The sequence below is a fragment of the Castanea sativa genome, chromosome 5 (genome assembly GCF_040712315.1).
Source record: "Castanea sativa cultivar Marrone di Chiusa Pesio chromosome 5, ASM4071231v1".
Classification (NCBI taxonomy): Eukaryota; Viridiplantae; Streptophyta; class Magnoliopsida; order Fagales; family Fagaceae; genus Castanea; species Castanea sativa.
The window spans coordinates 74019594-74041983 of record NC_134017.1 but is presented as its reverse complement, the minus strand read 5'-3'; the positions used below and the strand labels follow the sequence as shown (position 1 = coordinate 74041983).

Sequence of the window (22390 nt, the reverse complement as noted above, 5' to 3'; positions counted from 1 at the left end):
GAAAAAATATTTGGCTAAAAACAGATTCATTTATCAAAATTTAATTGCCTTTAGTTGAGTTTTTGTATCCTTAAAAACACTTTGAAGTCTTCATGATTTTTATTTTTATCACTATGGGTCATACCACACAAAATAGCAATAAAAATCTTACAAATAAACCTATAAATTATGAGTTCTAAAACAAAATAAAAAATAGTTAACTTCATAAATAATTAATTAGAATTTTTATTCTTTCTCTTTAATTCTAAAACAAAATACATTTATGACTTTTTCAAACCAAAATCCCAAACACCCATAAACTCCAAGCGAATCACAATCTTCACAAAATGCACAACGTCCAACTTCAACATCATAACCTTAAGCTATTGTCACTGAATAAAAAATGCATGCCCCTTTCCTTGGTCATAGCTTACTCATACTAGTTAGGATACAATGATACAATAATGTTAGAGTTATGTAGGTGTCATTGAAAGATTGAAGGTAAATGACATTGTTTTTGGTTTAGGTGTACTTGAAATGGAATGGCATGAAGGGTTGTGGGCATGTGTATGTAAACAAGTATAAGTGAAAAGGGTGAATGGAAATGTAAAGAGTTTTGCATGTGAGAGAGATGAAAAGTCTTGAAATATTGAACCAAATGAAACAAATAGTGGTCTTGAAACATTGAATCAAAAGAACAAAAGTAGTCTTGAAATGTTGAATCAAAGGAAATAAAGAGTCCTTATTTTTAAATTTTTCTTGATATTTAATGTGGCTTAAGAGTATTTCAATTTTATTCAAAGAATGCACCACATGATAGAACCTTATATTTTCTCGCATAAGGTCTCTGCTTATATATATAGTGCACAATTGCACCTGGACCCAAAGATAGACATGGGCTCAGGCCCAATGAGCCTTAAACAAGAAGATTTGTAGAGTGTGGATTTGAAATCTAGTTTAAGAATATTGCAAACTTGATAAGCATGCTAGAATGCCATAATTTTTGCAAATGATAAACAATTATGACAAGGGAACCTCCTCGGACGTAAGCCGAGGACGGTTTGTATATTGCTTCTCTTTCTGTGCCAAAAATTACAGTTCTTCCTTCATTTTTTAGCTAACTAACCGATCCTCTTTTGTTTCCTCTCTTCTCTTCTTAAATACTCCTTCTTCTTCCATATTCATCCACGTGTCGCCCGAATCTCATCCCTTTGATCCCTCCCTTCCACCATCTTTTTGAAGTCTTTAAACAATAGCAAGAAAGTTGAATTCTACTGTTCAAGGGTCATTTCTCCATTAATGCGGCCAGGGAGGTAGGTGCAGGGTCTTTAATGTGAAGGCAGCAACCTTTTTCTGAGATATTTCTCTCACATCGCTGCGTCTAGAGGGTCCTTGGATCCCCCTTTTAACCAATAGTTTTTCCAGAACTCTACCTTGATCTTTTTGGCGAATCCCAAGGTCATCGTGGGTCGGTCCGAGGAGAAATTAGTCCTTGGACGAATCCTCGGACCTTCAACCTGTGAGCCGACCTAAAGCCACAAAGGCTTTTAGCAAAAAAAGAACTAGCGCCCATTAATAAAGCCCAAGGCCTAAATACTCACTTAGGTCCTTTCACTCCCCACATACATACATATATATATATATATACACACACACACACACACACACACACACACACATATATATATATATATATATATATATATATATATATTTTTATTACGTGAAAATTTTCACAACCCATAATAGTGTTCTTGTGTGTGAATGCAACCCTTGGGTATCTAATTTAATTTTTTTAACATTTTAGTCAATAGTGACTACCTTGAGTAATAGAAAGTCCCAAGTATGTAGCTCTTAAAAAAGCAATGGAACAATTATTCTCTTTCCAAATTTTTTGACTCCAACACAGCCAAATCACATTCAAAAAATCCAAATCCCATCTGTAGATGTCATCATCCGAGTGACTAATATAATTAAGGATAAAGTTTAGCTACAAAATTGGTTGTAACCTAATGCTATAACCTTATATAATAAAATAAAAATTATTATATATTTTTAAAATCTAACCATTGAATTGCATGTTCTTTATGCTCTTAATATGTATGTCAAATTTCGTGTTAATTGAATATTATTTATTATATGATCTATAAGTTTATATTTTATGCAAAATTTTAGACCACAAAAACTTGTAATTTAAACAATTTATTGATGACATAGCTATTGATCTTTAATTTTATAGAAATTTTGCAAGTATGGAGGGTGTAAGAAGATCATGTAATCCAATGGTAGATTTGTCAAAATTCACCTCCAAAAAAAGATATTGAGTAAGATTGTAGCCTAAGGTTACAACCAATTTTGTAACTGAATTTTGTCCTAAAATTAATATCTTTTTTCGCTTCTTCTAAAATTCTAAATAAAATTTATTCTCATTTACCCAAAAAAAGTAATCTATTCATAGTTTTTTATTATGTCATTCATTTTGATTTTTGCACTTGACAAAATTAAAATTAATAATTATGACTTTTTTTTTAATTGAATGGTTTTATACTGTGTGAAGTTACAATATGAAAACATAGACGTTATTTGTTTATTTATAAACTACTAGATCGGAGAAAATGCACTTGAAAATTGTTTAATTTTATTTAGATATTTTCTGTTAAGGTTGCTAATTCTTACATATACATATTACATACCCTATTTCTTTGTATTTAATTAATTTAGACTTCATTCTGTTCAAGTTCCAATCTGTTGGACTACAATCTAGTTTATGTGAACTAAGATAATCAAAAATAATAATTTTAAATAGTCACAAAAATACTCTTAATAAAGATTACTAAACTAAGATATCAAACTTGTTAGTGTATCATGCATATGACATTTAGTACATGTTGATATCCTTAATTAATTAAAATCAAGAACATCAATTTTTCATGACTTTAGTCCAATTAGGGGATTCCCTTAAATCAAATTTATTTCTATATATACCCTAATTAATTTTAAAATTTGTATGGTGAATATTAATTCTCGAATTATGTGTTGAGATCATCTTGGCCTGAATAGATTGTGACTATTGATAATGAGGGAGGAGGATGTGAGAGTTTGAAACACAAACATGAGATATCATAAAGGATATAATTATCATTGAGCTATTACCTGAATCTCTCAGTAATTTTATTGTTAAGTGAAGTTGCAATAATGCCTTTGATAAATTAGATTTATTATCAAGAAATCCAATTAAAAAAAAAATTAATTAGCTTATATTGTTCTATATTTTAAAATTTATTTTATTCTTATCATATTAATTTTTGTTTTGTTGCAAATGGTATTTATTTTGTTTGTAAATATTTTTGATGTTTCAATTTTTACTAGAAAATTCTTTTTGAGAAGGTACTAGAAAATATCAATTTGTAAATATTAAGCTGGGAATGTTATATGTCTCTTTTTTATTTTAAGATTTTAGTTTCTGAAAGCTCAATAGTAAAAGTACTACAGCTTGTTTAGACCCCCAAAATAAAACATATGGCTCAATTGCTTTTAATCTACTCAACTAAGTGCGGAATAAGAGTAATCAACACACAATTAACCAAAACTACTCTTTGGTGCATGGGCATACATAATAGACCCCCCAAGTCTAATCTACCCAAAGTACCTGGGCCCCTCTAAATTCCAGCTCCTAACGGACTTTACTAAGTCATGTCTTTACTAGTTCTCTAGATCCCACAATTAGCTCCAATTGCATCCACCAAAGAATGACTTCATCCAATGCTTCCCATAGGCACCAAAAAACTCACAATACTCAGATTGAGTGAGACATGTGTTTGGGCTAAGAACCTTTCAAAGGGTATGGAATTAGAGAGGTAGGAGTAAAGGAAAACTAAGAGAAATGTGAAGAGGATTTTGGGTGTACAATCTCTAACTCTCAAATGGATTTTTAGAGTTTTCTCTCTGAAATTATCCTTACAATTTTGTGGGTAATGTGGGCTTATATAGCGTGGGTAAAGAAATGAGGAAAGCACATAAAACGGGTTGGTAGTGCATCTTGTGGGTCATCTTGTGAGTTGGATAAGTTGCGAGATGCCTTCAGGCACTTGACTCTTCAGCTTCCAGCATATGCTTCTCACGTGACCTTTTACAGGTTGTCCACTTGCGAGTCATTGGCAAGCAAGTCACGAGTTGCGCTATACTTCACAGTTCTTCACCAATTTCACACACTAATCCATTACATTGAATCCCACAAACATTTAGGGAAATGATTGAAGAAATACAATCAAATTTGACACAAAATTAAATCAAACATAACATAATTGAAAATCACAACTTTACAGTTTCTTAGTAGGAGTTGGGTAAATGGATAATAATGGGATAAATTGTTAGGTTAATATTTCAATAATCTTATTTACTTGTAATAGATAAAGATGAGTTTCTTTTGAATTTGAATGCTGTATTATTTTGTAACAACTATTTATATGACTTTATGCTAAGGAAAGCCGGTTTAAAGTAAACTTCTTTCAACTCATTATATGGCGGTTGAAAAAACTATATGTGACTACATGTTATTTTAGTCACATGACATTTTTTAATAACAAATATGATTTATTTAAATAATATAATTGGATAGTCTTATAGATCGTCATGTTAAGCGGTTAGGGGTGAAGGAGATCACACTAAAATAATTTAGTGAAAATCTTGTACAAATCGCTTTTAATCTCCTACAAGAGAAAAGCTACACTCAGCTAATCATATAGGCTCAAGAGAATCCAAGGGTCAAGATCAATTGGAGCATGGTTTTGAAACATTAAATAAGTCAAAAACGTGTGAGAATATAAAAAATTGAAGAAAGAAATTCGTTCAAGCCAAAATTGGAAAAATCCAAATATGGAAACATCCTGCACTGTTTCAGTATTTTTGTCATAACTTCTTGCATAGATGTCTGATTGACCTCATTCCTATGGCCACGGAAAGAAGACTTGAAGATGTACAACTTTGTAGTTCATAAAAATTCCAAAAAAATTGTTTTGAAGGTCAAAAATGGGCTGGAAGCTAACAGTGGATAAAATTCCGAAAATCAAGGGATTCACATCCTAAATTTGAGGGATTTTCTCTTTTCCTTTTGGAAGAGGCTGAGGTTATAGTGGGGAAAAACCCAAGAATGCTTTTTCATCTTTGTTGGTTTTATTATTTTTAGACGCTTAGCATTGTTTTTGACGGATTTCTTTTGCATAACTACGTGCGGCTAAATCTCTAGCTAGGGTTAGAGGTGAAACCTAATATTTTTATCATGTGTTCTTGGGATTATCTACGTGCTTTCTATGGATTCATGATTGAATTTTGAGATTTATTTACTATTTGGAATCGTTGCATGTTGATAAGTTTTTATAATTTAATATGATTTTTATTTATATCAAATGCTTGAACTCCTTGATTCGTTATGATTTGAGAATATATTGAATGCTTAACCTCCCTGTGACATGCCAATTGAATGATTTGCTCAATCACTCATATTCAATCTACTTTATACTTTATTTGAGTACTTTATTGTTTTATCTTCTGATTAAGCGATTTGGCTCTCTACCTTGATCGAGTTAAAAATATTCCAAATTCATGTGATAAAATATTTGGGGGATCCTTGAATTCCTAGTGTTTTCTCTCCATTAATTTCTCTTAGATTTATTTTACTATTTTCAATTGTAGTTTCAATATTATCTTGCTCCATCTTTGGGTGGAAAAACAAACAAACAAACAACAGTTTTTATTTACTACTTAAAAATAGAGGTTTTTACATTAGTGTCAATCATTCCCTGTTAATCGACCTCGAACTCACTGAGATATTATTACTTATGAAAAATCTACGCTTAGGTTTGCATTATTTTAACTACAATACTTCTCTACTCTCAACCTTAATGTCACTCTTCATCTATCCCTTTCTCTTCCTTTTCTTTTTGCTCTTCTTATCCCCATTCTATTACTATAAAGGACAAAATTTAGGTACAGTACCTTATGTACTGTTCCTTAGGTTCATTTCTTAAGATTCAACCATGTGGCTACTTAATTAAAAAATACATTTTCATTTCATAAGAAAAAATTCACATGGTAGAATCTTAAGAAGATAACCTAAGGAATAGCACCTAAGTACTATATCTAAGTCTTGCCATACTGTAAATATGTCATTTTCTCTCCCATTCTATAGATATTTTCTCACGTGAAAAAAGGTTATTACTCTCTCTCTCTCATGTTTTATTTTTGTGTGAATTAATTTTTTATTTTTTGTATCACTACTTTAGATTGATGAATTTATGTCCTCTTTAAAATTTTTTTTTGGGTTGATGCAATTTGGTTTTGTATTTTTAAGTCATTATCTTTTTTTTTTTCTTTTCTATGATTGTTAAATGTTATTCTATTGCATATAAATATAGTTTACAAGAATATAACGTTATTCTATTATATAGCATGGCTTGGATAATTTGATGTTTGACTTATGACAATATTTTTTATTTTGATGCTTCTTCTCATTTTATTCTCTCTCTCTCTCTCTCTCTCTCTCTCTCTCTCTCTCTCTCTCTATATATATATATATATATATATATATAATTTATTCTTTTTTGCGACTTTACTTTAGGTTGATGAATCATTGTATTTTTACATAATACTATTTTGGGTTAATACGATTTGGTAGTGTGTTTGATTTTTTTTAAGTTTTCATCACAAGTCTTCTCTCTCCCTCTCAATACTTAGTTATTTTGGAAGTGAGATTTTGAATTTATATCAAAATACAATCTTGGATATGTATTTGAATGTGCTATCAACTATTAAAACCGCCCAAGATGAATATGTATAGACAATATTTTTGTTTTAATTTTTCATTGATTTATTTATTTATTTAGTTATAACATCAAAATTAAAATAGATGAATATGCAAAGTTAAAACTACCTAAAGATGAATTTGTAAAGCCAATATATTTATATATCTGATATTGTCAAAAAAATTAAAAGTAAAATAAATAAATAATAATAATAATGTGGCCAATGATATGGCGGATGAGAAGGTTTAACATGAACGAAGTCAAAAAATAACTCTTAATAAATGAAGGTGTATGTAGTAAAAACAAAATTGTTAAATTACATTCTTTTTATGTTGTTATACAAATTATTTTCTTTCATTTCGATAGGTGAAGTGTTTAATTATAGATATAAAGTATAATTTTTTCCTACATATTATTTTAAATATTAAATTTATAATATGGTATAGTCTCTTAGGAATGTCTAAGAAATATGTTTTTTCAATCTCATATATCTATATTAGTAAACAAAAACCAATCAACAGTTCAAAGCTATTCCTAAGATAAGAAAAATTATAAATATAATTATCTCTTTTTAAGAGAATGAAAATTTTGAATAATATATTTGAAACTCAAACAGTTTAGTTGTATAAGAAAGACAAATTAGGAAAATATAACTCACAATAACATAATTTATAAAAATATGGATAGCCTAAAAAATGAATAATATCATAACTAAAATATAATTATTTATTCCCACCCTTTGTGTAGGTCCGCGACTAGTATAAAATAAGAATATTATTAAAATGAATAATAGGTGCACGTACTATTTCACAATTTCTTTCCCACAATTGTGATGTGGTAGTGTGTAAATGATTAAGAAAAATTAAAAGTTTAAATGTAAATGATAGATAATCACTCACAATCTATCATTTCAAAGTTATGACAAAAAATTGTGAAATAGTTTGTGATCCTAGAACCACTCTTTTTCACAAGAATGTTTAGTGTAAATAGACTTATAAGATTAATAGATAGATTAATTTTGTGTTGACCTAGGAAATTAATTAGAGATGACTTGATTAATCATCTGTGTTAAAACGGATAAAGAATCAAGTCATCTCAAATTATCTGTGTTAAAACGTGTATACTTGTCATTTTAACATAAACTATTTTAACCCATATAAATAGATGTCATTTTTATTAAACACTAGTCGTGGACCTGCGCGTAGTAATATTTTTAGGGTGGTCTTTTAAGTTTATTTTTTTTGCAATTTTGACTAATCTAATAAATAGTAATGTATTTCATAATAATATTTTTGTTATTATATAAAAAATCACAAATGTAATAATATATATAATTTTTATGGTACAAAAATGAAAACAATACAATTTTTCTTAGGAATTCAATAGGCAGCAAAAATATTAATTTTTTAATAAAAATTATTTATAACATATTGGATATCATTAAAAAGTATATAAAATTTGGAATTAATTCTTTTAGATTTAAAAAAACTTTCTCAAACCAATTTTTTCTACTGCACAATCAAAAACACCAAGAAATGTATCTAAAAAATTAATAAAACTAATAAAAAAAAAGAAACTTCAATTCAAAATAAAAAAGAAAGGGAAAATTAAAACTCACATTAAAGTTAAACTCATTCCCTGAATATGTAAAACATATCAAACGTGATGTGATCATGTCAAATGTCCAATGCATAATCAAATTCAAAAGTTTTAATAAGGCTTTGAAGTAATGCAGAAGACTACAATTCCAGAGGGAAGAAAGTAGAGAAAATTATATATATATAAAAAAAAAGTGTTGTAATAATACTGTCATAATCTAATCTAACGTCTAATCCAACATGTAAAAAATGAGATAAATAAATAATTTTTAACACAAAATTGAATTTGTTTTCTTGAAAATCTCTAAGAATACACTAATTTTTTTTCTATAAAATGCATTCTATTCACATTTTGAACAAATACGCAAGAAATTTTCTCAATTAATTGAGATAGAAACCTAATCTATCTTTCTTTTCTTTTCTTTTTTTTTTGAGATGAAAAACCTAATCTATCTTGATATTTGTTACGTCCCAATCTAATCTTATGCATATTAAGAAAATCAACTAATAGTTTTAATCAATCTGTGCATATCTCACGGTAAAAAAAAAAAAAAAAAAAAAAAAAATTTTTTTTTTTTTTTTGGGCTTACACACAAACACTGCACTTTTTTTTTTTGATTAATTTTTTTAAAAAAATTTTATCCCCTTCTCCTAATTCTATTTGAAATAAGAGACCAAATCTACGCTAAAAATAACACGCCCAAACATGTGGGCTGGACCAATGGTGCCAGTGCAAAGTGCACATTGCAACCAATAATATCAAATTTTGTCCATTTAATGACTCATAGCTTTTACAGCTTTTATTCTCTAGCATCTACTCTTTTTTTTTTTTCTTTTTTATATCTATTTTTTTTAAATGTGGACATTTTTTTTTTCTACATTTTAAAATGTGTATATTTTCACATTAATTGTGCATATGTGTATGAAATAATGGATATGAAGGAGTGTGAAAGAATATTTAGCGTAACTTTTATGATTAAGATTGTCATTTCAGCTAAATGATGTAAAAATATCAAGAAAATAATGTAAAAATATCAAGAAAATAATTCAACTAACATCCCATGACTTTCTTTCATGGAGCCATTGTGTTGCTGTTGTGTTGTCTGACGCTCAAATGTTAGATTGTTGAGAATAAAGTATGTGAGATTTTTCACTGACCGTTGCTGACTGTTGACTTTAACCTTCAGCTGACTTTGAGTTATTACGTTCACCATTGATCAAAAGTCAAAATATTTGAAAGGGCGTATTTTCCTTGGTTTTTCCGTAGATTCCAATTTTTTTTATTTCGTTTCTTCATCTGAATGCTGTTCTTGTGTGTGAATGCAATCCTTGGGTATCTAATTTAAAATGTTTCACATTTTAGTCAATATCGTCTGCATTGATTAATAGAAAGTCCAAGTATGTAGCTCTTAAAAAAAGATATTTCATTGCAAGGAAAGTATGAGGAAAAGATGCAGTTACTTAATGATGCTCCTTGCTTCTAAAATCTTCATTCTCACAAATCAGAAGCATTAAACAAGTTATGGGTCATGTTTCAAATACAAGCATGTCAGTTCTTCTATTCTTGCTATGTTGCTTTTGTTTAGATTCTGGCTCTGCCACAGACATTGTCACATCTTCTCAACCCATCAAAGACCCTGACTATATAATCTCCAACGGGAGCGTTTTCAACCTGGGATTGTTCAGCCCAGAAAATTCTACCAATTGATATGTTGGTGATGAATCACGGGTTCGTCAGTTGTAGTGAGGTCGTCCAGACGGGACCAGAGGTTTGCTTGTGTTGCGACGGAAGAAGAAATTCTCTGGAATGGTCACCGGTGTGGTGCCTACCACAACGCCTCTGATGCCAAAGTTAGTACAAGAGAGTTTATAATAATAGACTATAAGAATGATGAGGGATATCTTGTAACTGTGTTTGTACCTCCTGTTGGCAATGTGAAGGCTTTATATATGTTGCTCTGGATTCTAACTGTTGAGGTTGATATTGTGATGTTAATGTCTTTTTTTTGGTAACGCTTCTTGCTGAGTAATGGGGTTTTAATATGCCTTCAACGGTTTGTCCAGCTGGTTCTGTAACCGTCCGTGGTATTATTGGTGGCATTGAATGATCTTGATATCCTCGTCAGTGACGCGGATACTTGCTTAGGCTCATCTTAGAGAGCGGTCTCATCTGTCCTACTAAACTCGTCAGTAGTTGATTTCGCCAGTCCCATCAAATGTCTTAGTCTCGTCGGTAGTTGATTTCGTCAGTCCCATCAAATGTCTTAGTCTCGTCGGTAGTTGATTTCGTCAGTCCCATCAGATGCCCTCGGATTTTGTGGTCATCATGACATGCCATGACGACCATAGAAGATGAAAGTTTTTTTAAAATAATCTTTTGGCTACGTCAGTAATGTACATCCGTCTTTATTACTTAGCCACTTTTGAGGCTTCGTCAAAGTGGAATCTTATTACCTAGCCATTTTTTATGATCTTTTGGCTTCGTCAGTAATGTACGTCCGTCAAGACGGAATCTTATTACCTAGCCATTTTGGATGATCTTTTGGCTTCGTCAGTAATGTACATCCGTCAAAGCGGAATTTTATTACCTAGCCATTTTCGATGATCTCTTGGCTTCGTCAGTAATGTACATCCGTTAAGGTGGAATCTTATTACCTAGCCATTTTCGATGATCTTTTGGCTTCGTTAGTAATGTACATCCGTCAAGGTGGAATCTTATTACCTATCCATTTTCGATGATCTCTTAGCTTCGTCAGTAATGTACATCCGTCAAGGCAGAATCTTATTACCTAGCCATTTTCGATGATCTCTTGGCTTCGTCAGTAATGTACATCTGTCAAGGCGGAATCTTATTACCTAGCCATTTTTGATGATCTTTTAGCTTCGTCTTCCTTCCGCCTATCCCCGTCACTGTTTCGATGACCTGGCCGCTCCTTTTTTTGTCCTCTACGATCGTCTTCTCTCCTTCCCTCCTTTCTTGGCTTTTCTTCATCTGTTATAGCTGCTAATGCATCTTCAGCATTCATATACTTTTGTGCCTTCAGGAGCATTTCTGTCATCGTCTTAGGTGGATTCTTTGCAAGTGAAACCACAAACTCTCTAGACTTCAGCCCTGCTTTGAAGGTCGTCAACTGCACCTTGTCGTCAACATCATCTACCTCTAGGGTTTCTCGGGTGAAACGTTTCACATAGGATCGCAATGTTTCTTCCTCCCCCTGTCTAATGGTGAATAGGTGATTTGCTGGTCTTTTAGGACGTTGCCCACCGACGAAGTGACAGAGAAAGGCGTTACTTAACTGCTCGAAGTTGTCAATTGACGAAGTTGGTAGCTTTGTGAACCACTCTCTTGCAGCTCCTTTAAGGGTGGTAGGGAAAGAACGACACAATATTTCGTTGGGAGGTTGTAGGAGGCCTAATGTTGTCTTGAAGGTGTTAAGATGATCCTGGGGGTCCTTAAGCCCATCAAATGGCTCAAGCTGAGGCAACCGAAATTTTGCCGGTACGGGGCGTTCCAAGACCGCCGCGATGAAAGGAGAGTCTGTTGCCTTGACTATCCTATCCAGGCTCTGATCCATCTTCTCCTTAATGGAATTCCTCAGCTCGTCCATCTCCTTCCTCATCTCTTGAAGGAGGTTAGAGCCCTATTCGCCCAGGGTAGTGGGCCTTTGTCGGTCACTTCTTCCATGGCTGCCCACCTCATCCTCCTGGCCGGCTTTGGACCAGTTCTCCTCCTGTTAAAGTCATTTCCTCATCTCTTGATTCTGCCTGGTGAGTTCTTCAACAGTGGTCATAAGAGCTTGGACTTGTTGAGCTAGGGTCGCTGAATCCTAGTTGGTCTCCATCTGAATATCGAAGTTGGTAGAAACTACGCTTTCGAACCTGAGTACGAAAATGTTGTTTTCCACAAATGGCGCCAAACTAATGAATCACGGGTTCGTCAGTTGTAGTGAGGTCGTCCAGATGGGACCAGAGGTCTGCTTGTGTAGCGACGGAAGAAGAAATTCTTCGGAATGGTCACCGGTGTGGTGCCTGCCACAACGCCTCTAATGCCAAAGTTAGTACAAGGGAGTTTATAATAATAGACTATAAGAATGATTAGGGATATCTTGTAACTGTGTTCGTACCTCCTGTTGGCAATGTGAAGGCTTTATATATGTTGTTCTGGATTCTAGCTATTGAGATTGATATTGTGATGTTAATGCCTTTTTTGGTAACGCTTCTTGCTAAGTAATAGGGTTTTAATATTCCTTCAACGGTTTGTCCAGCTGGTTCTATAATTGTTCGTGGCATTATTGGTGGCATTGAATAATCCTGATATCCTCGTCAGTAATGTGGATACTTGCTTAGGCTTGTCTCAGAGAGCGGTCTCGTCTGTCCTACTGAACTCGTCGGTAGTTGATTTCGTCAATCCCATCAGATGTCTTAGTCTCGTCGTTAGTTGATTTCATCAGTCCCATCAGTTGGAATATGGTATAATAACATTTCTGTATTCACAGTCGTATGGGTAGCTAACAAACAGAAACCTCTAAGGAATTCTAATGGGGTTCTTACTATATCTGAAGACGGAGATCTTGTGGTACTAAATGGACAGAAGGAAGTAATTTGGTCATCGAATGTTACAAACTCTGTTCCTAATTCAAGTGCCCAACTTTTAGATTTAGGAAACTTTGTCTTGAAACAAAACACTACAAGGAGAGTCATATGGGAGAGTTTCCAATATCCTTCTAACACATTCTTGCCAAAGATGAAGCTTAGTGCTAATGTTAGAACAGGCAAGAAAGTGGAGATTACATCTTGGAAAAGCCCTTCTGATCCATCCATTGGAATCTTCTCTTTTGGTATTCAACCTCTTGGTCTTCCTCAAGTATTCATTTGGAAATATGGTAGCCCGTATTGGCGCAGTGGTCCTTGGAATGGTCGGATCTTCATTGGAATACCGAATATGTATTCTGTATATCTTGAGGGATTCCGTTTTGTAGATAATCAAGAAGGAAACTTTTATCTAACTTTTAATTATGCAAACGAGCCTTTCTTGTCATATTATGCCTTGAATTTACAAGGAAATCTAGAAGAAAAATATAGATATTATGAGAAGGACGATTGGGAGTTAGGCTGGTCAGCTTTGAAGACTGAGTGTGACGTTTATGGCAAGTGTGGGGCATTTGGAAGCTGTGATCCACAGAATTCACCAATTTGCAGCTGCATCCCGTGGTTTGAGCCAAAGAATATAGAAGAATGGAATAAAGGAAATTTGACTACTGGCTGTGTTAGGAGGACATCCTTGCAGTGTGAGAGGGTGAACACTAGTGGTGAAGAAGGAAAAAAAGATGGGTTTTTAATGCTGAACATGATGAAAGTGCCAGACAATGCAGATTGGTCAAGTCCTTGAGATCGTGACAAATGCAGAGAGAAGTGCTTGGAGAATTGTTCTTGTTTAGCATATGCATATGAAACTGGCACTGCTTGTATGTCATGGACTAGAAACTTAACTGACACACAGCAATTATCCACTGATGGAGTTGACCTTTATGTTCGTGTGGCCTACTCAGAACTCGGTGAGTTGTTTTTGTTTTGCGAAAATTAGGCTTCAAATTAACCACATCTAGTCCAGTTGTTAGGTTACTTAGTCTTACAACTTCAACCCAACTCCCATTACCTCCCCAGCTCCTCATGATAAGGAAATCATTTTCTTTTTTCTGATTTACAGATAAATTGGGAGATGTGAAAAAAATTGTTACAATCACAGTGGTCATAGGAGCAATTTTCATTTTCATCAGCACTTATTTACTGTAGAGGTGGATGGCAAAGCAAAAAGGTAATTTTCCCACTTAAACCAGAAAGTGTTGCTATATATTACATTACTCACTACTATAGTGTAAATTAGCAAGGAAAAGGAAAGCAAAGGCGATCTTATTGTTCAACAGAGGAGAAGCAAATAAAAAATTTCATAGTGACAACCTGGACCGAGTTAGAGATCAAGACCTACCACTATTCAATTTTGAGAAGCTGGTGAGTGCAACAAACAACTTCCATCTATCTAAATAGCTCGGGCAGGGTGGATTTGGTCCCGTATATAGGGTAATGGTTGTTCTACTAGAGGTTTCTTGTCTAATAATTTGAATATTTAATTAATCATATGATGTTTGTTTATAGGGAAAATTGTTAGATGGACAAGAGATTGCAGTAAAAAGACTTTCTAAAGCCTCAGGACAAGGGTTACAAGAATTTATGAATGAAGTGGTAGTAATTTCTAAACTCCAATATCAGAATCTTGTTAGGCTTCTTGATTGTTGTGTTGAAGGAGACGAAAAGATGCTAATCTATGAATACATGCCAAACAAAAGCCTAGATGCATTCCTCTTTGGTTAGTTCATTTTGATTTTTAATGCCCTTTCTTATAATACAAATACGTTAAATTTTTTATTCTCAAAAAAAAAAAGAACGTTACATTTTTACATTTTCTGCATATAAATATTTTTAGTGTATTATGAGACAATGGACTATATTCTTTGTTTTGTTACGTCAGTTGAAACATATTTTTCCAATTCTCCTATGACTTCACCAGATGAACTCCTTTTGCAAACTACATGTCCATTCACCTTGTGCGCTTCTCACTCTTATTTCTTTTGCTTAAGCTCAATAGACCCACACAAAGAAAAACTGTTAGATTGGAGAACACGATTCAACAATATTGAAGGAATTGGTCGAGGTCTACTCTACCGTCATAGGGATTCTAGATTAAGGATTATCCATTGAGATCTAAAGGCAAGTAATATCCTATTGGATGAAGAGCTAAATCCAAAAATATCAGATTTTGGTATGGCCAAGTTTTTTGGAAGAAACGAGGACCATGCCAATACTAAAAGGGTTGTTGGAACTTAGTGAGTATCTTTTGTTTTGGCCAATTCAATTTGATACCTATTTGAGTTAACAAGACTTGGATGTGTTTTGTTGTGAAAATTTAGTGGTTATATGTCTCCTGAATATGCAATAGAGGGACGATTTTCAGAGAAATTGGATGTCTTCAGTTTTGGAGTGTTGTTACTAGAGATGGTCAGTCGAAGAAGAAACACAAGCTTTCATCATGATGAGCAGTCCATGAGCCTTTTAGGTTTTGTAAGTCTTCCTTTTCTCATTGCCTTATTTCTAAAAACCCCATGCTTCTTTCTTATATGTTTTAGTATTGATGCTAAGAATTTCAATCTTGTTTTTATGTTTATAGACATGGAAATTGTGGAATGCGGACAACATTGTAGCCTTAATAGACCCAATGATATCTGAACGTTGTTTTGAAATGGAGATTTTGAGATGCATACATGTCGGATTGTTGTGTGTGCAAGATTTTGCCAAAGATAGGCCGACTATATCTGTTGTTATTTCTATGCTTAAAAGTGAGATTGTTGATCTTCCTTATCCAAAGCAGCCGGCATTTACTGAAAGGCAGATTGGGTTAGATACAGAGTATTCTCAAAGTAGCCAAAGAAAATGCTCTATTAACAACGTTATTGTTACAACGGTTCAAGGTCGATAGCTGACATGTGTTATTGACATAATCATGTTGTATTTACATATCAATATTGAACACTTTATGAAGAATCTTATATGGTGTTAATACTGATTCTTCTAGTCCCTCTTCAATGTCCACCACCATTAGTCCAATCTTTGAAGAAATAAACCATATTTTCTTCTTGGTACACTTAAGATGATTTACCTCTCTTTAACACAAAATTATTTGTATATTAGGGGTTTAAGGTAAATTTCAAAAATTGCTAATTAATATAGCACCTACCAATAACAAATGAACATTCGTACTGCTTTTGAAAGAACATCTACCACAAGATAGACAGCATACTCCGTTGAAGATCTTGGCCTCAGAAGAACTGATAATCTAAATAAAGCCTTGATCTCTAAGTTAGGCTCATCAGTAGCTTCTAATGCAGATAAGACATGGGTTCATCTCCTCAAATCTAAACATGTTCAGGATAGAAGAAATCAACTGTTCCCATCTGGAAAGGAACTTACAATTCTATTCCATTGCTTAACAATGGTATGTGCCACCACATTAAATCAGGCTTAAAATACCAATATATGGACTGATCCATGGGTCCATACAATCCCCAACTTCACTCCACAACTATCTCCATTCTCCAAACCAATCCCAGAAATCAACCAAGTAGCAGACCTTATCCTCCCTGCTTCATGCCAATGGAACAATGGTCTTCATTCCAAATTTATACTCCTTGAAGGTGATGCCAAAGTTGTAATTGATTTGATGCTGATATCAAGCCCATCTTGTGCTCATACTGGCCCATTCAAACGCTCATTTAATGGTTTGATCCATAGTTGAGTTATATTGGGCCAATTAATTGTTGTATAACGTGGGAACTTTAACTCATCAATTCTGTTTTTCAATTGGCCCTACTCATGGAAGTTCCTCCTAGTCCCCTTATTGTTTCTTTAGAATAAAATTATCATCATTTACCACAAAAATTAAAATCTATTGGCAATTTTTTTATTATTTCATTCATTATTGCTTATTATGTACTTGATAAGATAAAATTTGTGTTTATAAATGATGATGGTGTGTTTTTCATTGAATGATTCTGTATTTTGTAATTTTACAATGCAAAACTTGGAGATTATTTTTTTATTTATGTAATTATTCTTTGAATTTGAAGGATTTATTATAATTTAATATTATTAGTTTTTAGTCTTTGTTATTTCTTAGTTTTCTTATTTAATTTAAGAAAATGCACTTGAAAATTGTTTAATTTTATTCAGATGCTTTCAATTACGTTGCCTAATTCTTACATATATATACCCTGTTTATTTGTATTTTAATTAGTTTTTAAATTAATTATAACTTCATATAATGGCTAAAGTTCCAATCCATTGGGCTACAATAAACAACTGACTACTAAAAGAAGATTTTATTTAACTCATAAAACACCGCAACAGGGCCCAAAGAGCCAATCCCTGAAAGCTACTAAAGAAGATTTTGTAGCTATCCTAAAACACAACCCGAATCCAAATAACTAGCCCAACCAAACTAATGAAAATAACTAATAAGGAACAATATTACCATAACTAAGGGTTCTATAGTACACAAAATATGCTATAAACACAATACCACCATAAACAATTTGGGAAAAAGACAATTTGGTAGGTCTGGGTGGAAAACTCTTGGGCCCTACTATTTTCCCCCTATTTCTCTTGTAAATTAAACAATGGAAAAATCAGTTTTTGAGAACAATCAAATATAACTTGATTAAGAAATAGACACCAAATTTTAAATTACAGTTTAGTCAATTTTAGGCTAATCTAACAATTGAGTCCAAATTAAAGTGATTAACCAATTAATTAACATAGGCATGGATATACAAATAAAATGAACAGCCCACATAAATAAAACTACAATAACTACAATTAGGCCTTCACCATGTGTGCTGGACCCATAGAGTTAGTGCAATGTGCACAGTGCATCCAACTACATCAAATTCTGTTAATGATTCATAATTCGTACAGCATTTATTCTCTTGCGTCCACTATTTAATATCTATTTTTTCACATACAATTTTAGTTTTAAAAGTGGACACTTTTTTTCTGCTTAAAATGTGTATATTTTTGCATTAATTGTGGATACGTGTATGAAATAATGTATATGAAGGAGTGTGAAAGAATATTTAGCATAACTTTTATGATTTAGATTGTCATTTCAGCTAAATAATGTAAAAATAACAAGAAAATAATTCAACTAACTTCCCATGACTTTCTTTCACGGAGCCATTGTGTTGCTGTTGTGTTGTTTGATGCTGAAATGTTAGATTGCTAAGAATAAAGTATGGGAGATTTTTCACAAGCCCATGATAGTGATCTAGTGTGTGAACGCTACCAATTGGGTATCTAATTTCAAAATATCTTGAACAAACAAGAGCAAGTTTTTCAAATGAATGAATGGCCCAAAATAGATCCAAACGTTCAACATTTGAGTCAATATGGGCAGCTTTAACTTCGAATAATAGAAAGTTCAACTATGCAAACAAGAGCAAGTTTTTCAAATGAATGAATGGCCCAAAATAGATCCAAACGTTCAACATTTGAGTCAATATGGGCAGCTTTAACTTCGAATAATAGAAAGTTCAACTATGCAGCTCTTTAAGAAAAGAATGAAAAGAGGCAATGACTTAATGGTGTTCTTGGCATCTGAAGTCTTCATTCTCAGCATTGAACAAGTTATGGGATGTGTTCGAAATACAAGCATGTCAGTTCTTCTAGTCTTGATATATTGCATTTGTTTTGAATCTGGCTCTGCCACAGACACCATCTCATCTTCTGAACCCATCAAAGACCCTGGCTATATAATCTCCAATGGGAGTGCTTTCAAACTGGGATTCTTTAGCCCAGAAAATTCTACCAATCGATACGTCGGAATATGGTATAATAACATTTCTGGATGCACAGTTGTATGGGTGGCTAACAGACAGGAACCTCTCAGGGATTCTAATGGGGTTCTTACTATATCTGAGGACGGAGATCTTGTGGTACTAAATGGAGAGAAAAAGCTAATTTGGTCAGCGAATGTTTCAAATTCTGTTCCCAATTCAAGTGCCCAGCTTTTGGATTCAGGGAACCTTGTCTTGCAAGAAAACACTACAGGGACAATATGGGAGAGTTTCCAATATCCTTCCGATACATTCTTGCCAAAGATGAAGCTTAGTGCTAATGTTAGAACAGGCAAGAAAGTGGAGATTACATCTTGGAAAAGCCCTTCTGATCCATCCATTGGAATCTTCTCGTTTGATATTCAACCTCTTGGTCTTCCTCAAGTATTCATTTGGAACAACGGTAGCCCATACTGGCGCAGTGGTCAATGGAACGGTCGGATCTTCATTGGAATACCGGATATGGATTCTGTATATCTTAATGGTTTCAATTTTGTAGATGATCAAGATGGAAATTTTTATCTAATTTTTGATTATGCAGACAAGGCTATGTCCTATTATGCCTTGAATTCACAAGGGAATCTAGTGCTGAAAGATTTGTATAATGGTTTGAAGAATGTCTTGTGGCTTGCTTTGCAGACTATGTGTGATATTTATGGCAAGTGTGGGGCATTCGGAACCTGTAATCCAAACAAATCACCAATTTGCAGCTGCTTCCAGGGGTTCGAGCCAAATAATTTAAAAGAATGGAATCGAGGAAATTGGACTAGTGGATGTGTTAGGAGGACGCCGTTACAGTGTGAGAGGGTGAACACTGGTGGTGGAGAAGGCAAAAAAGATGGTTTTTTGAATTTGAAGATGACGAAAGTGCCAGACAATGCAGTTTGGTCAAGTGCTTTTGAAAACAAATGCAGGGAGCAATGCTTGGAGAATTGTTCTTGTATAGCATATGCATATGACACTGGTATTGGCTGTATGTCTTGGACAAATAAACTAATTGATACACAGCAATGCTCCAGTTCTGGAGTTGATCTTTACATTCGTGTGGCCTACTCAGAATTTGGTAAGTTGTTTTTGTTTTATACTTTTATGTGAAAATTAGGCTTCAAATTAGGTTACTTTGTTTTATAACTTCAACCCAAGTCCCACTACCCCCAACTCCCCATGATAATGAAATCAGTGTCAAAGACTCTTTATTTAAAACTGTTTTGCACTATATTTTTTTTGAACAAGTATTATACTTTTTTCCCCTCATTTACAGATAAAGTGGGAAATGTGAAAAAAATTGTCACAATCACAGTGATCACAGGAACAATTTTCCTTTCCATCTGCACATATTTATTGTGGAAGCGGAAGGCAAATCTAAAAGGTAATATTCCCAATTAAATTAGCTCAATGGACTAGTAAATGTTGCTATATATTTCATTACTGACCACTATAGTGGACATTAGCAAGGGAAAAGAAAGCAAGGGAGATCTTATTGTTCAACAGAGAAGAAGCACAACCAAAATTTCATAGTGACAACCTGGACCAAGTTAAAGTCCAGGAGCTACCGCTATTCAATCTTGAGGAGCTGGCTAGTGCAACAAACAACTTCCATCTATCTAACAAGCTTGGGGAGGGAGGATTTGGACCCGTATACAAGGTAATGGTTACTCTACTAGCGGTTTCTTGTCTAATAATTTGAATGTCTCGTTATCCATTTGATGTTTGTTTATAGGGGAAATTGTCAGATGGACAAGAGATTGCAGTAAAAAGACTTTCTAAAGCCTCTGGACAAGGGTCACAAGAATTTATGAATGAGGTGGTGGTAATTTCTAAACTTCAACATCGGAATCTTGTTAGGCTCCTTGGTTGCTGTGTTGAAGGAGAAGAAAAGATGCTAATCTATGAATACATGCCAAACAAAAGTTTGGATGCATTCCTTTTTGGTTAGTTAATTTTGATGCCCTTTCGTATATTACAAATGCGTTACAATGTTAAATTTTCTGCATTTAAATGTCAGTGTATTTACGAGTAATAATAGTTTTCTGCATAGGAATTACCGTTATACTATATTGAAACATTTGAACAATGTTCTCTGTTGTGATACCTCAATTGAAACAGACTTTTGCAGTTCTCTTATAACTTCACCACTAGAACTTCTATTATCATATTTCATGTCCTTTCATCTTGTGAGTTTCTCTTAATGCTTTTGTTTAAATTCATTAGATCCTCCCAAGGAAAAATTGTTGGATTGGGGAAAACGTTTCAACATTATTGAAGGAATTGGACGAGCTCTACTTTACCTTCATAGAGATTCTAGATTAAGGATTATTCATAGAGATCTAAAAGCAAGTAACATCTTGTTGGATAAAGAGCTAAATTCAAAAATATCAGATTTTGGAATGGCTAGGATTTTTGGAAATGATGAAGATCAGGCTAATACTAATAGGGTCGTTGGAACATAGTAAGTACCTTTCCTTTAGTCAATTCAATTAGATACTAGTACTAATATTGGATGACAAGATTTTGATGTGTTTTGTTTTTATAATTTAGTGGCTATATGTCTCCTGAATATGCAATGGAAGGGCGATTTTCAGAAAAATCGGATGTTTTCAGCTTTGGAGTATTGTTACTTGAGATAATAAGTGGAAGAAAAAACTCTAGCTTTTATCATGATGAGCAATCCATGAGCCTTTTAGGATTTGTAAGTCATCCTTATCCCATTGCCTTATTTTTGAAAACCTCCAATGCTTGTTATAATTTTCAATATTGATGCTAAGAATTTCAAAACTATTTTAATTTTTCCAGGCATGGAAATTGTGGAATGCAGACAACATTATAGCCTTAATAGACACAATGGTATATGAATCATGCTTTGAAATGGAGATTTTGAGATGCATACATGTTGGCCTGTTGTGTGTGCAAGAATTTGCCAAAGATAGGCCAACTGTATCTGTTGTTATTTCCATGCTTAAAAGTGAGATTCTTGATCTTCCTCGTCCAGAGCAGCCGGCATTTACTGAAAGACAAATTCCCTTAGATAAGAAGTTATCTCATAGCAGCCAAAGAATATTTTCTGTTAATGATGTTACTGTCTCAAAGGTTCAAGGTCGATAGCTAGCATCTGTTCTTAACATAATTCTTTATATATTTATGTTGGAATCTTTACAATGTTCAGATTATAAATAAATAATTGAATTATTTTCAAGTAATTTTAATTTTAATTTTTTGCCATTGTCTACTGTCTTAAATTCGGCCACACCCTCTGTTTACCAAAGCCGAGCTTCGCTGTTCAAATTGGTTTCAAAGCCAATATTTTTGTTATCAAATCTCACAAGTAACATTGTCTCACTCTCAGGTTCTGTTCCCTTTCTCCACATATCTTTTCGTTTATTTTTTAGTTAAATTTTGGACTAAGTTCTCTAGATTTTTGGGGATTTTCCTTGTTAATTTATTAATTTATTTTTCAAGTTCTAAAGAATCTTAAAAAATTAAAAAAAAATAAATAAATAAATAAAACCCAATGTACACTTCTTTTTTTCCTAAAAAAACTGAAGTTTTGGAGTTATTGAAGGAGATGGAATAT

General features: G+C 33.2%; 1 protein-coding gene and 1 pseudogene across 1 annotated transcript; both read left to right on the top strand.

Moving 5' to 3' along the window:
• Nucleotides 1-9866: 9866 nt before the first annotated feature.
• Nucleotides 9867-15908, top strand: LOC142633324 (G-type lectin S-receptor-like serine/threonine-protein kinase At1g11300; annotated as a pseudogene).
• A 2635-nt stretch (nucleotides 15909-18543) lies between these two features.
• LOC142636541 (G-type lectin S-receptor-like serine/threonine-protein kinase At1g11300) lies at nucleotides 18544-21994 on the top strand. Its single transcript, XM_075810796.1, has 7 exons — nucleotides 18544-19882; nucleotides 20081-20188; nucleotides 20271-20464; nucleotides 20540-20750; nucleotides 21031-21268; nucleotides 21358-21508; nucleotides 21613-21994. Exons 1-7 carry the CDS (start codon nucleotides 18544-18546, stop codon nucleotides 21919-21921), a joined length of 2550 nt encoding a protein of 849 aa, XP_075666911.1. The 3' UTR covers nucleotides 21922-21994.
• Nucleotides 21995-22390: the final 396 nt, after the last annotated feature.

What these genes read in the sequence shown, in the direction of transcription:
- LOC142636541 (XM_075810796.1), top strand. Translation starts at nt 18,544, where the DNA reads ATGAAAAGAGGCAATGACTTAATGGTGTTCTTGGCATCTGAAGTCTTC. An exon ending in GCGGAAGGCAAATCTAAAAG is followed by an intron (nt 20,189 to 20,270) that starts GTAATATTCCCA and finishes AGTGGACATTAG; the next exon opens with CAAGGGAAAAGAAAGCAAGG. An exon ending in GATTTGGACCCGTATACAAG is followed by an intron (nt 20,465 to 20,539) that starts GTAATGGTTACT and finishes GTTTGTTTATAG; the next exon opens with GGGAAATTGTCAGATGGACA.